Here is a 23145-nt window from a genome sequence, read left to right as displayed (position 1 = left end):
TTGGGAAGGGGGACATAACTAAACTCTTGAAATAAGTTGGAAGGCGAAGGTTTTAGGCAGCGTAATGTCCTATCTTGGCAGTCCGAACGAATCTGGCCTGCCACGGTCGGAATTGGTTTTATTTATACTCAAATGAAGTTAAGGGTTTCGTACATTTGATTCCGGGTTTTTATGTTGGAAAGTTATTGTTTTCACTCAGCTAGTTACGTTTGTCTTTTGTTGACAAGAACGATGGTTCTTGTCACTAAGTTCCTGTTTTGAGTTTAATGCATATACTGTTCCTGCTTTGGGTTAAAATGCATAAACTGTTCCTGCTTATGTTGTACGTTTCGGTTGGTTCTGATAAGTGTGTCACAATTGTTTTTATATGAACGGTGTGGTCTGAGACTTCCGGGTGTGTATGGTATGATCTGATTTACTGAGTGTGTTATAATGAATGTGTTACAATGGTGTGGTTTGGCTTTCCAAAGTGTGTTACAATGTGTCTATGGCTGATAGTGTGTATTACAATATGTTCTGTATAGCAGATATGCTACAAGGGTAAGCAACGCCTACACCCTCAGCGACCACCGAGTGATACGCTACACGGCAGGAAGCAAGTGCCACAGGGTTGCCCAGGGCTCCGGTTTTCCAGCCTGGAAAACACAATGCTTCAACGAAGAACTGTTTATTGAGGCATTGAGGTTTGGTGATTTCTCAAACACCTCGTCAGCATTGGAGTTAGCGTCAGCGATCGCCAACGCCTGTGACACCTCTATGCCACGAAGGAAAGGGGGACCTTACCCATGTAGGGAACTATGTTAGGAAACTGCTCAACAGCAAGATTAGGGAACTGCTCGATAGCAGCATTAGGAAACTGCTCGATAGCAGCATTATAATATAATCGCCCAACTCGTGGGCGTAAACAAGGCGCATAAGATACTTGTCCTTATACGCCTCGATGTGACAATAGCGAATAAACGCTCTCTTGTATCCTGAACCTCAACCGAGTAAGACGCCTTTCTAAAGCTCATCCGAAGCCTTTGTGTCAGTGTTAGGGAACCGTATAATCTCCCTAAAGTGGTGACCCCGACGTGATAGTGAAATCTAAAAGCTCAGGCTAAACATCCGTCCCGCGAAGCGACCGTGTTTTTTTTTGCGCCTGTGACACGAGATGAATCCCGAAGCAGCGTTCCCTACCGCGCCGAGCGCGGTTCCCTGCACTTCCCATGCAGGTGTCAAGACGGAGACGGAGGAAAGGCACGTGATATCAAAAATCACTATCCCCGATTTCGACGCGGACGATGTCGATACCTGGTTCCTCTGTCTGGAAGCAGCATTTAGCGTAAACGACGTAAAATCGGACAGGCAAAAGTTCAACACCATCATCGTGGCGCTTGGTAACCGTGCCAAATATGATTATCCGGCCATCGCTAAGTGCAACAAAAGCGAGATCACCGATCGTTACCAGACGCTGAAAAACGCCGTACTGGCGTATTTCCAGCCATCGGAAAACCAACGCTTAACCAGCCTCCTATCTGGCATTTCCTTGGACGACCGGAAGCCTAGCATGCTGCTGTCCGACATTGCTGCAGTACAACGAGATGAAATCCGTACGCAGCATACAACCCACACAACGCTCGATTACATTGCATCACTGGAATACCGAATCGAGGAACTTTCTCAACGGATGGACGAAATACTATCAGTGGACCGACGCCCATCGCAGCACACGTCACGCCCCCGCTACACATCAAGGTCAAGGGACCGAAGGAGTTCATCGCGCGGTTATCGACAGCCGTTCTCATCCCACAGCCGTAGATGGATATGCTGGTACCACCTTCAGCATGGAGCGAAAACGGAAAAATGCGAGAAAGAGAAGGAAGGCGACAGCAGCAGCCCATGCATTTTTTTCGAGGAAGGTATGCCGGTATACTCAAGGAACAAACCGTAAGTAGTTCCAACCGCAAACGCGTATCATTTTCTTTCGAATCCGATCATTATAACCCCACAAAATAACCACTCCGAACTAATCTGCGCAACACATTTATTAATAAGAGCCAGGATCACACTAACCATACTTCCGGTAACACTCCGAACCACATCTCCGGTAACACTCCGAACCCCACTTCCGGTAACACTCTAAAACACACCGCTACACAAGTGCCTATACACATTCGTAGAGTTCACATAGTAGATAATAGCTCGTGCAATCGCTACCTGATCGACTCCGGTGCCGATATTTCGGTCATTCCCCCTACCGCGCGTGAACGAACCAAAACTTCTAAACGAACACTATTCGCCGCGAACAATACATCCATAGCCACCTACGGCACTAAGCGTATGATCGTTGACCTCGGATTAGCACGGCAGTTCACATGGGATTTTGTCATAGCGGATGTAGGAAGCCCAATTATTGGCGCAGACTTTCTTGCTCATTTCGATTTGCTTGTTGACGTGAAAAGAAAAAGATTGGTCGATAATAAGACAAACAGTGAAATATGCAACATAATTGCAGTAGATATACCCACCATAAAAGCTTTCTCGACCGAAAATCCCTTTGTGACAATATTAGAAGAGTTTCGCGATATAACGAAGCTGAACACACTAAAAAAACCTTGTCACCAAGTTGAACACCAAATATTAACAACAGGTCCGCCAATTTTTAATCGCCCGCGTAGATTGCCGTTAGATAAAATGAAAGAGGCAAAAACTGAACTTCAGTTCCTCGTCAAACAGGGTATTTGTAGACCGTCAAAGAGCAACTGGGCAAGCCCATAACATATGGTCAAAAAATCAGATGGCTCGTGGAGACCGTGTGGAGACTACCGAAGCCTTAACGCCGTTACCATTCCCTGCTGGGCTTAAGGAACGCTGGGCAAACTTTACAACGGCATTTACATGCAATTTTTGGCGACCTAGATTTCGTTTTCCCTTATATAGACGATATATGTATTGCTTCCCCAAATGCCGAAAAACATAAAGAGCATATTAGAACCGTTTTTAAGCGATTACGCGACAACGGGCTAGCGATCAACGCCAAGAAGTGTCAGATTGGTCAATCAAGCGTAAACTTTTTAGGGCGCACCATAACCGCCAAAGGCATAAACCCCAAAAAAGATAAAGTACAAGCAATAATAGACTTTCCTAAGCCGGTGATGGCTAAACAGCTTAAAAGATTCCTCGGGGCAATCAATTTTTACCGTCGATTCATGCCACACGCCGCTCATACGCAAATATTTTACAAAAAATGATCAAGGGAAATAAGCGCAATGACACTACCACACTTATCTGGAACAAAGAGACAAATGCCGCATTTTCCAAATGCAAGGAAGACTTGGCAAATGCCGCAACTCTCGCGCACCCTTCACCACATGCCAGACTCGCTCTTAACGTAGCCGCTTCAAATCACGCGATCGGTGGTGTCCTCCAACAGATCGACAAAAACGGTCCACAACCCTTAGCTTTTTTTTCTAAATGCCTATCACCTTGTTTGCAAAAGGCAAGCACGTACGACCGAGAGTTATATGCCATTTACGAATCAGTGCGATACTTTAAAGACTTACTTGAAGCACGAGAATTTTGCGTATACACGGATCACAAGCCATTAATAACTGCCTTCCAACAACGCCCAGAAAGAGCTAATCCAACGCAACAACGCAGACTCTGCTTCATCAGCGAATACACGACAGACATCCGTCACGTTTCCGGCGAAAAAAAACATAATCGCGGATATGTTAAGCAGAGTTGACGCTATTAACACTCATACTATAGACTACGAACACATGGCAAAGCTCCAACGCAGTGACACCGAAACAATGCAATATTTAAAAAATGCACCTGCAAACACAACACTAACACTGAAAGAGTTCAACATGCCCGGAACAAAAACGGCAATTTTCTGCGACACATCTACCGCAAAAATAAGGCCATTCGTTCCCCTGCCGCTCAGAAGACGAATTATAGAAAAACTACATAATATATCGCACCCGGGAATAAAACCAACAACACAAATGATCTCCGAAAGATTCGTTTGGCCTTCCATGCGCAAAGATTGCAAACATTTCGTCACACACTGTTTAGCATGCCAAAAAACTAAAATCATACGTCACAATCACACTCCGCATAAATCATATAAACGTACCAGATCACAGATTTTATCACGTCCATATCGACTTAATAGGCCCATTACCACCATCAGAAGGGAATCTTTATTGTCTACCAATGATAGACAAATTCACTCGTTGGCCCGAAGCAATTCCACTTCCTAACATGACTGCAGAAACCGTAACAAAAGCATTTGTAAATCATTGGGTATCGAGATTCGGAGTGCCAGCGAAAGTTACAACAGATCAAGGCAGACAATTCGAGTCGGAGCTCTTTAAACAAATATTTGTAACACTGGGCATAGATCACTTACGAACAACACCTTATCATCCGCAAGCTAATGGTCAGATCGAACGAGTACACCGACAGTTAAAATCCGCAATAATGTGCCAAGACCGTACACGATGGACTGAGGTATTACCAATCGTATTATTGGGTCTAAGGTCAACAATAAAAAAAGATATCGGCGCAACTGTAGCAGAGCTTACGTACGGAACAACGCTTCGTTTACCCGGAGAGTTTTTTGATACTAGTAAATCTCACGTAAACGCGACCCCGGAATACGTTGACAAGCTAAAAAAAATAATGAGCCATGTAAAAGCAACACAAACTCAGCACCACAACAAATCCCAACCATACGTTCAAACAGAGTTGCAATCGTGCACGCATGTGTGGCTTCGTATTGATGCCGTTAGACCGACACTAACACCTCCGTACGACGGACCCTTTAGGATCATTAGTAAAAAAGAGAAAACGTTCGTCATATGCGTTAGAGGTCGAAACGTCGATGTATCGATAGATCGTGTAAAGGCAACACACATAGACACACAGGAACAACCAATCGCTCAAGAAGATCCTCTCTCGGAAACAAACACGACAGGGCATGATAAAAAAACGTACACTACACGATTCGGCCGTTCGATCACAATACCGCAGCGCTATTAATTTTTAAAGGGGGAAGTGATGTAGGGAACCATGTTATGAAACTGCTCAACAGCAAAATTAGGGAACTGCTCGATAGCAGCATTAGGAAACTGCTCGATAGCAGCATTATAATATAATCGCCCAACTCGTGGGCGTAAACAAGGCGCATAAGATACTTGTCCTTATGCGCCTCGATGTGACAATAGCGAATAAACGCTCTCTTGTATCCTGAACCTCAACCGAGTAAGACGCCTTTCTAAAGCTCATCCGAAGCCCCTGTGCCAGTGTTATGGAACCGTATAATCTCCCTAAACCCACGACGGAGAGCTTACTGGTGGACTACCGAAATAGCCCAGTGCCGAAGCCATTGCATCGAAGCACGCAGAAAGATGAATCGAGCCAAATCCTCGGAACAAAGGGAGGATCTGAGACGTTTGTACATCCTGGCACGATCAAATCTAAAACGGAGGATCAAGGCAAGTAAAAGGAGATGCTTTTTGGCCCTATGCGATGAGGTTGTATTGTATTGTATTGTATTGTTTATTGTATTAAGTGATTGGCCAAACAAGCGGCCTTATCACTGAATTAAAACTAAAACTTAAATAACTAACGCAGTGTACAATGACAAGACGGATCAACAGAATCTAGTAGGTAGGTGCCAGTCAAATAAAATGTAACGCTGATTAAACTTACGGGCCATCGCAGTCATTGGGTCGTTCTCGCTGTATGCACGTCTTGTAAGGTCAGTTCTTATTAGTCTGTAGTTACGGAACACTCTAGGAGGGACATTTATGTTGACTCCAGCCAGTAGTTCTGGCGAATCTATCTCACCGACAATAAGTTTGGACAAAAACGTACATTGGGCATTATCACGTCTCCTAGCAAGTGTGTCCAGACCAAACAACAAACAACGAGTATGATACGATGGACGAGGGGTTACATTACGCCACGGAGTGAAGTGTAGGACAATACGAGTAACTCTCTTTTGGACAGCTTCTATTCTATTGGACCAAACACTAGAGAATGGACACCAAACTGTAGAACTAAACTCGAGGATGGAACGAACATAGGACTTATACAGAGTTAACAGGCAGTGTGGGTCATTGAGTTCTCTCGAATGTCGACGAATAAATCCTAGCATTTTGTTAGCTTTGTCTAAAATATCACAGTAATGTTGTCGGAAATCTAGTTTGCGATCCAGGGTGACTCCTAAATCCCTGACCGTATTGCACCGCGGTAGTTGTGTCCCTGATATGCTATAGATATATCTTATCGGACTAGCTATTCTAAAGAAAGACATTGACGTACACTTATCAACAGAAATTAACAGGTCGTTATTGATACACCAGTCAGAGAAAACATCAATCGATCTTTGCAGAGAAAGAGAGTCGGAAGTGTTACGTACGATACGAAACAGCCTAACATCATCCGCATAAAGCAGACAATCTGCTTCCGTAATGGCCAGTGTGACGTCGTTAATAAAAAGCGAGAACAGCAGTGGTCCCAAGTTGCTGCCCTGAGGGACGCCAGATGAACTCTCGAAAACGTTAGAGGAGACACCATCGATTTGTACGTAGTAGCTACGTTCAGAGATATAGGACCTGAACCAATTCACCAGCGGAGTAGAGAGACCGATCCGGGCGAGCTTAGCCAACAGCAAGCGATGGTTCACACGATCAAACGCAGCCTTAAGATCAGTGTATACTGCATCCATCTGAGCTCCGGAAGTAAAGGCTGCGTGGCAGTTGGAGACGAATTCCACCAGGTTTGTGGTAACACTGCGTCGAGGAAAGAAACCATGCTGGCGTGTAGAAATATAAGAACGACAGTGATACATTAGCGAGTTTTGTATGACGATCTCAAACAACTTGGCACAAGAAGGCAAGGTGGTTATACCGCGGTAGTTCTCAGCAGAGTTTTTATCCCCTTTTTTGTACACCGGAAACATCACAGAGGATTTCCAGGCTGTGGGTACAGTACTTTGTGCAAAAGAGAGTTGGTAGATTTGAGACAGAGGCTCTGCTAAAAATTCGCGGCATTTGGCAAGGATTGCCGTAGGAACACCATCGGGTCCAGGGTTGTATGAGGTTTTGACCTGCTGCAGAGCACGTAGTACAGTATCTACCGAGATAATAATATCACGTACATCAATGTCAACAACATCACGGGGCACATTATTTAAAGCTGCTTCTAATGATAAGCTTGCATCATCCGTAGTAAAGCAGTCCTTGAAACGATCAGCAAATAAGTTGCACATGCCTTCCTTACTGCTTGTGGAGACGTTGTTATATGTGAGAACATCGGGGAGCGAGCTGTTACCGCGTTTTGATTCAACATACCTCCAGAATCGTGTTGGGTGTCTGATGAGCGAGAATTTCACTCGAATGAGATAACGAGTATGAAGTTGTCTGTTATAGCTTCTATATACATTATGGGCAGCAATGAACCTTAATTTGGAGTGTTGTGTACCATTTGTACTGTAAAAGCGAAAGCATGACGCTTTGTTTTGCTTTAGTCGGCGTAAACGTGCATCAGACCATGGTGGACTGCGACGCGGTGGCATTAGAGGACAGCAATCAGATATAAGCGCCAGTAGTGTTGTGTTAAATAGTTCCAATGCTGAGTTAACATCCGGATTACCTTCCAGGAAAGACCAGTCAGTAGATTGAAGCAGTTGAAAACAACCCGTTTGGTGCTTACCGAACGCTAATGGATAAGATGGTCGGCCAAGACCTACCTAGGGAAAGGAACCCAACCGTGCTCAAGACTATCATTGAACAGTTGTCCATGAGCCACAAACTCCACGTGATATACCCCGCAATCCTGATGTTGAACCTGTGTCAATATCCGCTGATGAACTACAGAAGGCTGCAGACCATCTCAAACTGGGGAAGGCACCTGGTCCGGACGGTATTCCCATTGAAGCGATCAAAGCAGTTATCAAAGCGTACCTGGAAGCTTTTTTATCAGTGTTCCAGAACTGCTTCGATACTGGTTTTTTCCGATACCCTGGAAGCGACAAAAACTCGTTCTTCTACCAAAGCCCGGGAACCCCCCCGGCGACGCATCAGCACTAAGGCCTTTAGGATTGATAGACAATTTCGCAAAGATACTAGAAATCCTAATACTCAACCGATTAGTTGTCTATACAGAAGGCGAACACGGACTGTCGGACAGACAGTTTGGCTTTAGAAAGGGGCGGTCTACTGGTGAAGCGATCGCAGCTGTTTTAAAGAAAGGACGAAGCGCCTTGCTAAAAAAGAGGACAGGAAACAGATACTGCGCGAACGTTACGATTGACGTAAAGAATGCTTTCAACAGTGCCAACTGGGAGGCCATACATGCAGCTCTCTCCAAGATGATGGTTCCACCGTACCTCTGTAGGCTGCTGAAAAGCTATTTGGATCACCGTATGCTTTTATACGACACAGATCTGGGAATCAAAAAAATGAGCATCACCGCTGGCGTTCCTCAAGGTTCTATTTTGGGTCCAACTCTCTGGAATGTTATGTACAACGGAGTTTTGACCCTAGGGCTTCCTCCAGGAGCTGAAGTGATAGGTTTTGCTGATGATATTGCTCTTACTGTCCTTGGTGAGTCAATAGAAGAGATTGAACTCCTCACATCCGACTCCGTAAGCAGAATCGAGTCGTGGATGCAACAAATGAGGCTAGAAATCGCCCATAAAAAGACGGAATTCCTCATCATAAGTAGCCACAAGACAGTGCAGTCAGGTAGCATCCAGGTCGGTGATGAACGTATTGAGTCGATACGTCATCTAAAATATCTTGGTGTGATCATCGATGACCGCTTAAGTTTCCGGAAGCATGTCGAGTACGCCTGTAACAACGTCTTTAAGGCAGCAAACTCGTTGATAAAAATAATGCCGAACATTGGAGGGCCGAAGAATAGCTGCAGGCGACTTCTAGCTGACGTGGCCATCTCACGGTTGCGTTATAACACTGCGATCTGGGCACATGTTCTGGTGCTAAAGGAAAACCGACAGTTGGTGAACAGAGTGCACCGATTGCTAGCTATGAGAGTTGTTCGTGCCTACAAAACAATATCGCACGCGGCAGTTTGTGTTATCGCAAGCATGGTTCCCATCTGCCTCATATTAGCAGAGGATTCTGAGTGTTGCAGTTTCTCCGGAGTTTCAAACGCGGGATTATCCAGATCCTCAGCAAAGCAGCTCTCTATGAGAAAGTGGCAGTCTGAATGGGATTGTTCAACAAAGGGGCGTACGACACATGCACTGATCCCGAACATCGCTGCATGGACGAGCAGAAAACACGGCGAAGTGAACTTCTACATAACTCAGTTCCTCTCCGGCCATGGGTGTTTCCGGAGTTACCTTCACAAGTACCGTCACGCAAGCTCGCCAGACTGCCCAGCGTGTGTGAGCATCGTGGAGTCAGCAGAACACGTGCTTGCCCTCGTTTTGCTGAGGAACGTCATGAAATCACCGTGAAGTGCGGAACAACAATCAACGGAACAAACCTGACCGAGGTGATGTTAAATAATGCTGAAACATGGGAAGTCATAGCAAACGGCATGCGATCAATACTGATGAAGCTGCTGGCCTTATGGAAAGCGGATCAACGACTTGGGCGTTCGTAAATAGTGTTGTGCGTATTGTGAAAGTGTTTAGTGTAGTGTATCTGTACACGAATCGAAGTGAGCCTGTAACTCAAGTGAATGCGTACTGTCTGTGCTTTTGTGTGGTATTACGAGTGCCTCGAGGACTGTCATTCTGTCTCGCGAATGTGGTCCATGTTGCATGTCCATGTCCTATGTCAACACCCGTGCGACAACGGGAGTCTTTCGAAGATTCCCCCTCCTTGTAAAAAAAAAAAAAAAAAAAAAAAACACACACACACACACACACACACCATCAATCGTAAGGATGGGAATCCCTATTGATTCTTGCAAGTATTTTGAAATTGTCCCGTAATCAAATAGCATGTTGGCTGATAACTCCCCGGTCTGACACATAGATGGCGCCGCTAGTATTAAATGCATTTTATTTTTATATAGTACCAACCTTCAAATAATTCGTGTCAAAATTTGACGTTAGTGTGTCACTTAGTTTGTGAGACAGAGCGTCTTTTGCCAAGAAACTTTTGTTATTGTGAAAAAAATGGAAAAAAGGAATTTCGTGTTTTGATAAAATACTGTTTTCTGAAGGGAAAAAATACAGTGGAAGCAAAAACTTGGCTTGATAATGAGTTTCCGGACTATGCCCCACAGAAATCAACAATAATTGATTGGTATGCAAAATTCAAGAGTGGTGAAATGAGCACGGAGGACGGTAAACGCAGTGGGCGCCCGAAAGAGGTGGTTACCGACGAAAACATCAAAAAAATCCACAAAATGATTTTGAATGACCGTAAAATGAAGTTGATCGAGATAGCAGAGGCCTTAAAGATATCAAAGGAACGTGTTGGTCATATCATTCATTAATATTTGGATATGCGGAAGCTCTGTGCAATATGGGTGCCGCGCGAGCTCACATTTGACCAAAAATACCAACGTGCTGATGATGATGAAGTCATTGAGAACGATGGCAAAAATTCATGAATTGGGCTTCTAATTGCTTCACCACCCACCCTATTCTCCAGATCTGGCCCCCAGCGACTTTTTCTTGTTCTCAGACCTCAAAAGGATGCTCGCAGGGAAAAAAAAATGGCTGCAATGAAGAGGTGGTCGCCGAAACTGAGGCCTATTTTGAGGCAAAATCGAAGTTGTGATGCCAAAATGGTATCAAAAAATTGAAAGGTCGTTATAATCGTTGTATCGCTCTTGAAGGGAACTATGTTGATTAATAAAAACGAATTTTGACAAAAAAATGTGTTTTTCTTTGTTAGACCGGGAACTTATCAGCCAACCTGTTAATCGTTAGTAATGTTAAGTAACGCGTCCCCTCTGACACTGAGACAATCTCGTATCACTTTACCATTTACTTTATCATGTCCAGAAGCCCCATTAAATTTGAAAAAGGTTCTTTGGAGTGTTTGGATATCAATCGGCTGAAAGTAGAATCTTTTTCTTGTTTGCTTCTGTTTCATTGGAACATGTTTGCAACCAACTTTTTAAAAACTTCCACAATTGTTTGTTATCATTTTTCGATTCATTTATTTTTCGCTTAAAATAATTTCTTTTCGTCATTCGGAGCTCACGTAGGTAGCAATTTCAACTGGTTTTATAAGATAACCAGACTATCTCTGATTTTTTTTTTTAAATGTGAAATAGCGTTTGTCCTGTAAATTCGCGGTGTACCAATTTTGATAATTGTTATTATTTACTACAGCAATTTCAATGAGTTGAGCTATACAGTTATGTTACAAGAATGTTGCACACGCTGAACTGCATGGGTCACCCTGGTTCCGTGGTGACCAACGTAACTCCAAAGCATCAGTATATAATCTGATACTGGGGCCAGATCACATCAGACACTGTCAAGCAACTATGGTTAAAGATTTACAGGTTTAAGAAAACGTATGTTATCGGCGCAATGTATGTTCCTCCTGACATGGCAAATAACACTTTGGTTATTCACACTTTCTGTTCAACTATTGACGACGTAGCGTGTAAAGCTAATGAAATGAGTTTGTTATTCGGGGACTTCAATTTGTCAAACCTGAATTGGATACCCGATGAAACAAATTCACTTATGCTCCAAGTTGATTACGAAAGCTCGAGGATCACGGACAACTGTTACCTGCTTCTTGATTGTACCAGAATAAAAACATTCATAATGCGTCGAATAACTAGCAACAATGCTCTCCACCGGCAATAACACCCTTCCCCATAGTTGCTATTGATTGCCATCATCCGCCTACAGAGTTGTGCTTATCGAACGGTTTAGCCAAAGCAGAACGTTATGAGTTCCCTAGAACATCACATCTAGAATCAGGCATGCTCGGCTACAGTCGCACAAACTTTTTGATTCTAAATGATCTACTGCAATCCTCTGACTGGTCATTCCTTGATGGAAACTCGGACGTAAACCATGCACTCGATATGTTCAATCGGAAATTTATGGAACATTTATCTGCCTGTTGCCCTATAAAACGTCCACGACAGGGTCCACCGTGGGGTAATGCTCAATTACGCCGCTTAAAACGAAACAAATCTTCCTGCTATCAGTTTTATAAAAACAGTGGAACACAACAATCGAGATTGCAGTTCATCGCTGCACACAATGTATATAGAAGCTATAATAGACAACTTCACTCTCGTTTTTTGATTCGTATACAGTTCAGCTTAAGAAGAAAACCGAAAACATTTTGGAGGTATGTCGACACAAAACGGAAAAACAGCTCCTTGCCAGCTATAGTTTCCTTTAATGGAATAACTTCGTGTACCAAAGAGGAAACCTGCAATTTATTTGCCGATCGTTTCATGAGTCCGTTTGCCACTGAAGCTCCTGGCTTCTCATTGGATGCTTCTCTCAACAACGTGCCCTCCGACGCTGTCGATGTTAATGTGCGTGACATAAACATCTCCAGAGATTCTGTGCTAAAGGCGCTCAAGCAGGTAAAATCATCCTACAACCCTGGACCTGATGGTATTCCAACCGCAGTTCTTGCCAAATGCACCGAAGTTTTGGCCGGACCTCTGGCTCGTATCTTCACACTCTCGCTCAATCAGCGTATGTTTCCAGCGGCATGGAAATCGTCCTACATGTTTCCTGTGCATAAAAAGGGGGATAAGAGCTTAGTGGAAAACTACCGTGGCATTACTACTTTGCCTGCAGGCGCTAAGGTTTTTGAAGTCGTCATCCAGAACTCGCTCTTGAACTGTTGCCGCTCGCTGATATCAACACGCCAACACGGGTTCTTCCCTCGCCGCAGTGTGACCACCAATTTGGTGGAGTTTGTATCTCACTGCCATGCTGCATTCGCTTCGGGAGCCCAGATGGATGTCATCTATACCGACCTTAAGGCTGCCTTTGATCGGCTGAATCATCGCTTGCTGTTGGCGAAGCTTGCTCGTCTTGGATTCTCTACCCCTTTAGTGAAGTGGTTCGAATCTTACCTCACCAATCGTCGATGTCGCGTCAAAGTTGAAAATATGACATTTAGGGAATTCGTGAGTTGTTCAGGCGTGCCACAGGGTAGTAACCTTGGACCCTTGCTGTTTTCTCTATTTTTCAATGACGTTACCACTGTAGTAAGGGAATCTAAATGTTTATTGTATGCGGACGATCTTAGACTTTTTTTTTCCTGTGAGGTGTTTTGGTGATTGTCTTGTCCTGCAAGCATCGATCGACTCTTTTTCCGACTGGTGTCTGAACAACTACCTACAAATTTCTGTTGATAAATGTTCGTCCATGTCGTTTCACCGTTCTAATTGTCCAATAGTGGGGCCCTTTCCGTTGTAATTTCTTAGGCTGAAATTTCAGCCTGTCAGCTTTTTGCATTGTATAGCAGTTTTCGAGCAGCTTTCCAAGTAGGTATAATATACAGGTGGGCTTATCCCAAGGTGTATGAATTTATAAGGCTGATTTTCATCGCTTCTGCTTCTGAATGAAGATTTTAAGAGTGTTTTGAGTATTCGTCAAGCCTCAAGAAAGCTTGTTTGAACAAAAGTTTCACCCATTCTATCAAAAGTGATATTCAAATTTGGTTTTAAAAAATATTCTATGAGACCACCTGGACTACATACACTCTGATTCTAGATTCCACCACGTGATCTCTTAAATGCACCTTGGGGTAAATGTAAACAACACCGTGTTTTCGAGCAGGTACTCGAATCTAATTCTAACTTTGAGGCTAGAATAATCTAGACTGAAAATCGCAGGCTAGTTTTTCGTGTGGTTTTGTATGGAGTGTTTACATGATTTCAGCCTCCAACTGTCAAACTCCATACAAAAAACTGACTAGAATCGTGAAGGGCCCCAGTGTTTAACTACTGCATCTCCGGTACACAATTACAACGACACAATGCAGTAAAAGACTTAGGAGTTACTCTTGACCGTAAACTTGACTTTCATGTGCACCATAACGAAAAAATCATCCTAGGAGAGATAGATTCACCGGACCTTTTAGCTAGAGTTAATTTCCACGTACCTGCTCGTATTTTAAGAAACTATGCGCTACTAAGAGTTGGCCAAACTAAACGTGCATATAACGATAATTAACCTTTGACTGTGATGGCTATCAGATTTAATGCACTCTTTGACTCTTTTGACTGGTATTCCCTATGTTATCCTGTATTTCTTGCTGTGATAATCTTTTTTTATTTATTTTGTGCTGATGTTACATTGTACCGTGATGCTTTATGTTATTTATTGCTACCCTAGTCCACATAAATAGTTCATAAGATCAGCGATAAGGCCAATGATGGCCATTCACTTAACAAATATAAATAAACAAATAAACAAATTATAAAACATTGAGATTGTATAATCTATTAATCTATTACAAACCAATCCACAATTGTTTTTATTGTTTGAACAGTTTATAGAGGGTTTGGCTCCTGCGGAGTTCTTTCGCCTCTTGAATCCATAATTAGCGCTGTCGGTTCGGCCCAGTCCACGTTTATGTGAGTGCTCGAAAAATAATACCGTCACCTAACCCGCGGTCGATTGGCGACGAATGCCAGTGATTTTTTTCCAATAGTGATTATTTCTGGTGCAAAACAAAAACGTTAATTATTACTACTCAGGATAGGAACCAGCTTCTGGATCTGCAACGGCAAAGAATATTCCCCAGAAGATCACCTGGGAAAACAACAAGATCGTGCAAACTCCTGATTTATGCACACATTAAGGGCGGTGGCAACGCTCATCGGATGCGATTTTATCGGATGAGATTTATATGGGATTTGACAGATAACGTCGGACGTGCGATTTCGTCGTCCGACGTTATCCGTCAAATCCCATATAAAAATTTGACAGGCCGTCCGATAAAATCGCATGCGAAAAAGCGTTGCCACCGCCCTAAGAGGAACATTGGGGAGATGAGATTAAAAACTAAAAAAAAGGAATAATCCAAATTCTTAAACTGCGAAAAAGCTGAGTCACATTAGGTGAGTTATTTAAGGTACACTGTCAGGTACGCTGTCCCTTCAATAAGAAGTGTTTTTATTATTTATGCCCAAGTTTAACCCCCTCTTAAAACTAAAGAACTCGAAAAACAGTGTTTTGAGCAAAATGGAACAAGATATACATGCGTTAGTGAATTCGATGCGCATGCTAGAAGAACGCGTAAACACGCTGCAGATAGAAAATAATAATCTGCAGCATCATCAACGACAGCAGTTGCAAACGGCTCCTGTTGGGCACGCCGATTATTATAGAATCCCAGATCTTATAAGATCAATTCCTTCCTTTGACGGAAGTAAACGTCAATTGGCTTCATGGATAACAACAGTGCAAAAACATTGGATCTTTTTAGATCTTCTGTTACACCTGAGCTTTTCGAGGTCTATGAACAGACCATTATTAATAAGATCGAAGGAAAGGCCAATGACACCATATGTGTTAACGAACACCCCACCACGCTTGATGAAGTTGCAGAAGTTTTGCTTCATGTTTACGGTGATCGTTATAGCTACTTAACAAACGCAGTTGTGGAGTATTAAAATGGCTAGAGCAGTTTGCATATCCAATACATGTAGAATGTGGAGAGCAGTTTGCAAATCCAATACAAAAAAAAAAAAACAAAAAAAAACAAAAAAAAAAACAAAAGATCTCATAATTCACAAAAGATATCATCTCTTCATTGATTTCAAAGCTGCATACGATAGCATAGCCAGGGTAAAACTGTACGATGCTATGAGCTCATTTGGAATCCCAGCCAAACTGATAAGGCAAGTTAGAATGACTATGACCAACGTCACTTGCCAGGTGAGGGTGGATGGAAAACTCTCAGGACCTTTTGCTAACACCAAGGGTCTGCGCCAGGGGGACGGACTTGTCCGTCTCCTATTCAACCTGGTGCTAGAGAGGGCCATCCGCGACTCGAGGGTGGAGTCTACGGGAACCATCTTCTATACGTCAACGTCATCTTGGTACACGCTGATGATATAGACATCATTGGTCTGCGGCTCTCCTATGTAGCAGAAGCCTATTAAGGGATCGAGTAGGCGGCAGAGAGCCTCGGATTGCAGATAAACGAGGCAAAGACCAAACTGATGGTGGCAACATCTGCGGGCCTATCAATAAATAATCCGAATCTACGTAGGCGTGATGTACAGATAGGTGAACGCACTTTTGAAGTCGTCCCACAATTCACCTATCTTGGGTCAAAGATCAGCAACGACAATAGCATGGAAGCTGAGTTGCGCGCAAGGATGCTGGCTGCCAATCGGTCTTTCTACAGCCTGAAAAAGCAGTTCACCTCAAACAACCTGTCGCGACGGACGAAGCTGGGACTATATAGTACCTATATAGTACCGGTACTCACATACGCCTCTGAGACATGGACACTGTCCAAATCTGACGAAACTCTCTTAGCCGCGTTCGAGAGGAAGATGCTCAGTAGGATACTTGGCCCCGTATATGTGGATGGACAATGGAGGAGCCGCTATAATGACGAGCTATACGAGATGTACGGTGACCTCACTGTCGTACAGCGTATCAAGCTCGCCAGGCTCTGGTGGGCTGGCCATGTTGTACGCATGGAAACGGACGACCCAGCCCGTAAAGTCTTTTTAGGCCGGGATAATTGACTGGCAGACGAAGGCGCCAGACCGTGAGCGGTTTTGGACACTCCTGAGGCAGGTCAAGACCGCAAAGCGGTTGTAGCGCCGGATAAGTACAGTGGAGCGCCGTACATATGGGTACATTTTATCTGGCTTTCCGTTTATCCGTGCTGGTGAGAAATGACAGTTCAATACAAAGGTAACATTGCGTTATGAGGAGGATATTTGAAAAAGCGGTTATAAGAGCACTTGTCGTTACAAAAAACACTATTAATCATGGCAAATTTCAAATATTCTCAATATAATATATTTCATATATTCTTTTCTTGAAGCAAACTTCTCATTTTTGTCTTGGTATGATACTGCACATTCTTAAGCATATCACGAACAATGTTTCAAAAAATAAAGCAATGCAATTACTTCAATCATCACGAAAAAAATATAAAAAATATGAAATTGTAAGTAGTGGGAGCTTTATTTTGCCGCCCGCTGTATTTTTGAACTATTTGTGTGTGTTGGTTGTGTTTGTTCATGTTGTGTCGATGTGTAGGTGTATATGATTATGTTATGTCTAATTTGTATTTCTTTGCGTTGGTCGGTTCTCGGGTTTTTTTATGGTTTTCTATGTATATTCTCCTTATATTTCGCCTTTTATGTTTATCTTCAGATCCTTTGCGTTTCTAGATCGTTCGTAAACACACTTGCACACTTGCACAACACTTCATTCAGTCTGTTTCCTATTTTCTTTTCATGCTGTATGGACTTTTTATTGCCCTACGCTTACCGATGAAGTCAAGTACTGGGTCGTACCGATGCTTGTTGATTTAGGCCAACGATAATGTTCCATAGGATAAGTTATAGTTTGGTTCTATCCTAGCATTTGCTGCATTTATCAGTTATGTTTCAAATGGGGTTGTTGGAATGTAAGGGTTATGAAACGGTCATTTTGAATTGTTTGCGGTTATTTTGTCAGTTGGGAAGTAAAGGTTGTTTCGTCGCGGATAGTTTTCGGATAAAGTTTCCTTTTCTTTCTTTGGTTTTTGCTGCTAATAATTACCGAAGCCGTTGTAAGAAATTGCTGGTGATGAAGAGAGGGAAAAAGCCTTTTCGCCCTCTATTTATTAATTTATGATCGATAGAGATGTGTACATCAACGGGCGCGGATGTGATCCGATCCGCAGTTCAAATCTGCACGATTCGCGTAGCTGCTCGAACATCCTCCCCACCTTGACGAATGTCAACAAAAAGTTGCTTCCTAGACTACACGTGCTTTTCGCTATCAGTTCTGAGCGGTAAAACGCATATTTTCGTGATCGGTCGCGTAATTATTCCCTTAGCTGTCTTAAGCGTAACGACGCGTACTATCTTGTCTTCACCGGGATGGATTTCAACGATACGCGCGAGAGGCCAACGAGTGGTGGGTAACGATTCGTCCATGAGGATCACTAACCTGCCGGGAAGTATGTTGCTGTTGTTGCTGCCACCACTTGCATAACATTTCTGCATTTCTTGTAGATACTCAGTGGCCCAATGCTTCCAAAAACGCTGAACCAAAAGCTGCCACTTCTGAAGATCATCTAGCGTGCAGGATTTCAGCTGGGTGTAGTCCGGTTCAGGCACGGCGAACATCGATGTGCCAATAAGGAAGTGTGCCGGTGTGAGTGCAGCTAGCTCGTTGGGATCGTCGGACAAAGGCAACAGCGGACGGGAATTCATCGCTGCTTCGATTTGGTGGAACACAGTGCAGTAGCCTTCGTACGACAGCCGCGTATTGCCCAGGTGACGATAGAGGTGTCGCTTCGCCGTCTTTACTGCTGCTTCCCATAATCCGCCGAAGTGTGGAGCCTTTGGTGGGTTGAAATGCCAAGTGATTCCCCGGTCAGCGCATCTAGTAGCCACGGTGTTGCGGTGATGTTCGTCGTTGAACAGCTCAAAAAGCTCCTTCAGTTCACGTTCTGCGCCTTCGAAGTTTTTCCCATTATCAGAATGGATGTGGGCTGGCAATCCGCGTCGTGATGTGAATCGGCGTAGCGCTGCTAAGAATCCCGCCGTTGTGAGGTCTCCTACGAGTTCCAAGTGCACAGCTTTCGTAGCGAAACACACGAAAACGCACAGATAGCTCTTAGTAGCTGCTGCCTTCCGGTGCGCTGGCTTCAAGTAGAATGGACCGGCGTAATCCACTCCGGTTACAGAAAAAGGTCGGCTCGGTGTGATGCGGGATGGTGGAAGCTGGCCAACCGGCTGCCGGGCGAGTGCGGGATCTTGCCGAATACAGCGGAAGCAGTTTCTTGCAATGCTTTTTACCAAGCGACGTCCGTCCAGTGGCCAATACAGTTCTCTAATGCGGGATAGCAATAGCCTTCCACTAGCATGTTTCATCTCTTCATGATAATCTTCCGCAAGTAGACGGGTGAATTTGTGGTTCTTCGGTAGAACAGCTGGATGCTTGGACTGATACGGTAGTTGCGACAAGTTCAATCGTCCTCCCACCCGTATTACTTCTTCTGTATCCAGGAATGGGGTAAGTTTTCGTAAAGGTGATTGTTTCATCAATGCTTCTCCCTTTTTTAGCTGCTTGATCTCCGCGGAAAATGCATCTTGCTGGGCTAGTCTGCAAAGCACAGTTTTTGCAGCATCCACGTACTTGGGCGTGATCGTCTTGGATGCATTGGTGTGCGGTATCGGTCGCTGTGATCGCGCCTTCTGCTTGGTGTTGCGCACAAACCGTATGCAGTATGCAATGATGCGTACCATTCTGGTGAAGGATGAAGAAATGCCAAACCATGGATGAGTTTGTGTACAAACTAAAGCGGCACTCACCTGGCGTGTTTCTAGGTCCGCCTCATCGCTTGGTTCTGGATCTGAGCTGGGCCAATGGGACGAAGGTTGCACAAGCCAATCTGGACCGTTATTCCAAAGCTGATTCTGCGTGAAGTGTGCTGCCGACATGCCTCGGGAAACCAAGTCAGCAGGATTGGATGTGCCAGGAACGTGCCTCCATTGCCTTGGATGAGAGTAGTGTTGCACCTCAGCTACTCGATTTGCCACGAACGTCTTCCAGGAGTTGGGAGGTGACGCAATCCATTTTAGCGTCACTGTTGAGTCGGACCAGAAAAACGATTCGGCGCACACGATCTGCATTGCCTCCTTGACGCGATGATGCAGATGGGCGCCCAGGACAGCTGCGCTTAGTTCAAGCCTCGGCAACGTGACGCGCTTCAGTGGTGCCACTCGAGACTTCGAAGCTAATAGGCTGATGCGGACTTCTCCCGCCGCGTTTTCACAACGAGCGTAGACACATGCTCCGTAGGCGGCCTCAGAAGCATCGGTAAATGTGTGAAATTCTACTGTTGCATCTGGTAAGAGAGCGTAACGGTTAGTCCTGTACTCGGATAACGTTTTCCAGTCGCTCTGAATCGCCTTCCATTTTTTACAGATGTGATTAGGAACAGGTTCATCCCAGCCGGATTTGAGTAGCCATAGCTCCTGCATCAGCATCTTAGCACGCACGATCACCGGTGCTATCAATCCGAGCGGATCGTACATTTTGGCAATGCTCGACAAAATAGATCGCTTGGTCGACGTGGCTTCATCAGCCTCAGTGTTGGATTCAAAACACAGCTCATCCGATTCAGGCTTCCACCAGATGCCGAGTGCCTTGACCGTCTCGTTGGGTATAAAATGCAGCGATGAGTGTGTGCCGATATACTCGGTGCTTAAGCCGGAGAGCACGCTCAGATTGTTTGATGTCCACTTGCGCAACTCAAACCCACCTTTGGCAAGTAGCGCTGATAACTCCTTACGCAGCTGAACAGCTTCGCGAACGTTATTGGCACCACCAATGAAGTCGTCCACGTAAAAGTTTCGTTTCAGGGCTGCAGGTGCAAGCGCATACTCAGTCCCTTCATCATCTGCTAGTTGGATAAGTGTGCGTGTAGCCAGAAACGAGGAAGGTGCTAGTCCGTATGTAACGGTGTTGAGCTCATATACTTGGATCGGAGCTTGCGGCGAAAATCGAAAGAATATGCGCACCAATCGACGATCATCAGAATGCAGCAATATTTGTCGGTACATTTTAGCTATATCTCCCACAAGTGCTATTTGGTAGGTGCGGAATCGCAACACAATATCAAGCAGCTCGTCCTGCACGATTGGACCAACACATAGAATGTCATTCAAGGAATAACCGGTGCTTGTTTTTGCAGATCCGTCGAACACGACCCTTACTTTCGTGGTGGTACTGGATGCTTTAAATACGGGATAGTGCGGTAGGTAGTACGCCCGTTCATCCCCACTATCTTTGTTCATGAGCGACATGTGCCCCAGCTCCAAATACTCCTTCATGAAGGCATGATAGTCTTCCTTGAGCTGTGGGTTGCGTTCTAGCCTCCTCTCCAGCAGCTCGAAGCGTCTCAAAGCGGTAGTTTTAGACTGGCCAAGCTTTTCCGTGAAGTCGGTCTGTTTGGGCAATCGTACAATATAGCGACCCGACTCGTCGCGCTGAGTGGTTTCTTTATACAATGTTTCGCATCGCCGCTCATCAGGTGAGTACGAATCATTGACGCTTAACTCTTCCAGCTTCCAAAAGCGTTCGAGAGACTCCTCCAGGGATGCCATGCAGACGATTGTGGACGCGGCGGTACAATCGGTCGGAGATGCAGGATTCTGAGGAGAGGTGGGACCAATCATGACCCACCCAAACACGCTGTTCAGCATAGTTGGAAGGTTCGGAGCAAGCTCGTGCGATTTTACGTTCGTAAAGAAGGAAGCATAATGACGGGCACCAAGGATGAGATCAATCGGTGCTGATTTATCGAACTGCGGGTCAGCCAAAACAAATTCCGAAGGAATGTTCCAGCCGCGAGTGGAAACATCATGCGCCGGCAGATCAGCGATCACCTTGTCTACTATCAGAAAATCGACATCCAAATCAAAGTGTTCAACACGTGAAGCAATTTGAGCTCGAACCGACCTCCTCACCGTTCTGGTGGATAGTCCTGCTCCTTTGAGGGTTATGTTAACCGTGCTACCCTTCAAAGCCAACCTCTGAGCAAGGCGATTGCTCATCAAATTGGGCTGTGATGCGCTGTCTAAGAGTGCACGCACAGGATGCAGGATGCCGTGTGCATCGGTTACATTTAGAAGTGCAGTTTGTAATAATATTTGTGAAGGTGATTGTTTTATTGCAGCTGCGTAGCTGCGTTGTATGCTAGCCGTGTGATCATCAGTGGCGTGTGTTGTGTGTGAAGGTTCATCTTGCGCAGCTAGCATTGGAAATGTAGTGGAAGATGTGCTGGGAGTGCTTTCAGTGTGAATCATTGTGTGATGCGCCAAGTTGCAATGACGACACTTGTACTGTGACGAGCAATCGCGGGCACGGTGATTGTCTCGCAGACAATTCAAACACAAGCGGGCATCAAGTACCTTACGGTACCGCTGGGCAGGATTCATGGCATTAAATCGCTGGCATTTTGTGATGGTGTGCGGCATATTGCACAACGGGCATTTATTAACATCGCGGTCAGTGGTAGCAAAACTAGCAGTGCGCGGAAAAATGGTGCGTCTTGGTGGTGTTTCTATAGGTGATGGTTCGGGTTTGTTTACTAATAGCGTCTCGAGTACGCGCATACGGCGGTGCAAAAAGGCAATCAACGAATCGTAGCTCGGATTGTCATTGGTCGAAGCAAATTCTTCCCAATCGCGCAATGTGTTAGAGGGCAATTTTGTGCAAAGTAAATGCTCTAATATGCTGCTCCAGCCGTCAGTTTTCTCTCCCAAGTGATTTAGGGTTTTTTTGTGACGCTCGAACTCGTCCACTAACTGGTGCAGGGTTGTCGCACTTTCCCTCTTCGCTGGTGTGATGCCGAACATCGCTTGCAAGTGGCGTTTTTTCAGCAGATATTCATTCGAATATCGCTCAGCGAGTGTTTTCCAAGCTAATTCATAGCTGGAGGCGCTTATTGTAATGGCTTCGATCACTTGCGCTGCTTCACCTTTTAGGGCTGCGCGTAGATAATGGAATTTTTGTATTGGCGGCAAATCAACATTATCGTGAATCAAACACTCAAAGGTATCCCTAAAGGTCAGCCATTGCATATAATCGCCGTCAAACTCCGGCAGAGGGATGGTGGGCAGTTTTATGCCTTGTAGCGGGTTCCTACCGGCTCCTTGCTGCGACACTTCGCTGCGCGGAATTTCTCTATATTTCGCTTTCAATGCCGATTGAACGCGAATCAAGCGCCGTTCAAAATCCTCCCTAAGGGCGGCATTGTGTGTCATCTCTTCAGCAGTGGTTGCACTGTCCTCCAGCTGCTGTTGAAGGCTCTCCAAATCCTTGCATATTTGGTCAAATTTGGCCATACGAGTTTCCACCTCGATAGAATCCCTATCGGGCTGGTAGTTTTGAAGAAACTCTTCGTAACGGGCCAAAATGGCAATCAAAATCGTTCGTCTCGACGACAAAATAAGCGGTTGAGCTGGCAT

The 23145-nt window shown here is 44.8% G+C and overlaps 1 protein-coding gene across 1 annotated transcript; it reads right to left on the bottom strand.

The window, feature by feature from the left end:
- Positions 1–17922: 17922 nt before the first annotated feature.
- On the bottom strand, positions 17923–23145 carry LOC120947798 (uncharacterized). Its single transcript, XM_049605043.1, has 2 exons — positions 22824–23145; positions 17923–21566 (listed from the first exon to the last, which is right to left on the bottom strand). Exons 1-2 carry the CDS (start codon positions 23143–23145, stop codon positions 17923–17925), a joined length of 3966 nt encoding a protein of 1321 aa, XP_049461000.1.

The sequence above is a fragment of the Anopheles coluzzii genome, chromosome X (genome assembly GCF_943734685.1).
Source record: "Anopheles coluzzii chromosome X, AcolN3, whole genome shotgun sequence".
Classification (NCBI taxonomy): domain Eukaryota; kingdom Metazoa; phylum Arthropoda; class Insecta; order Diptera; family Culicidae; genus Anopheles; species Anopheles coluzzii.
The sequence above is the reverse complement of the archived record's forward strand: the minus strand, read 5'-3'. Positions and strand labels throughout refer to the sequence as shown.

Coding starts and splice junctions, on each gene's coding strand:
- LOC120947798 (XM_049605043.1), bottom strand. CDS start 23,145: ATGCCAGCTCAACCGCTTATTTTGTCGTCGAGACGAACGATTTTGATT. Junction 21,567..22,823: donor AGTGTCGCAGCAAGGAGCCG/GTAGGAACCCGC, acceptor TTCTGATAGTAG/ACAAGGTGATCGCTGATCTG.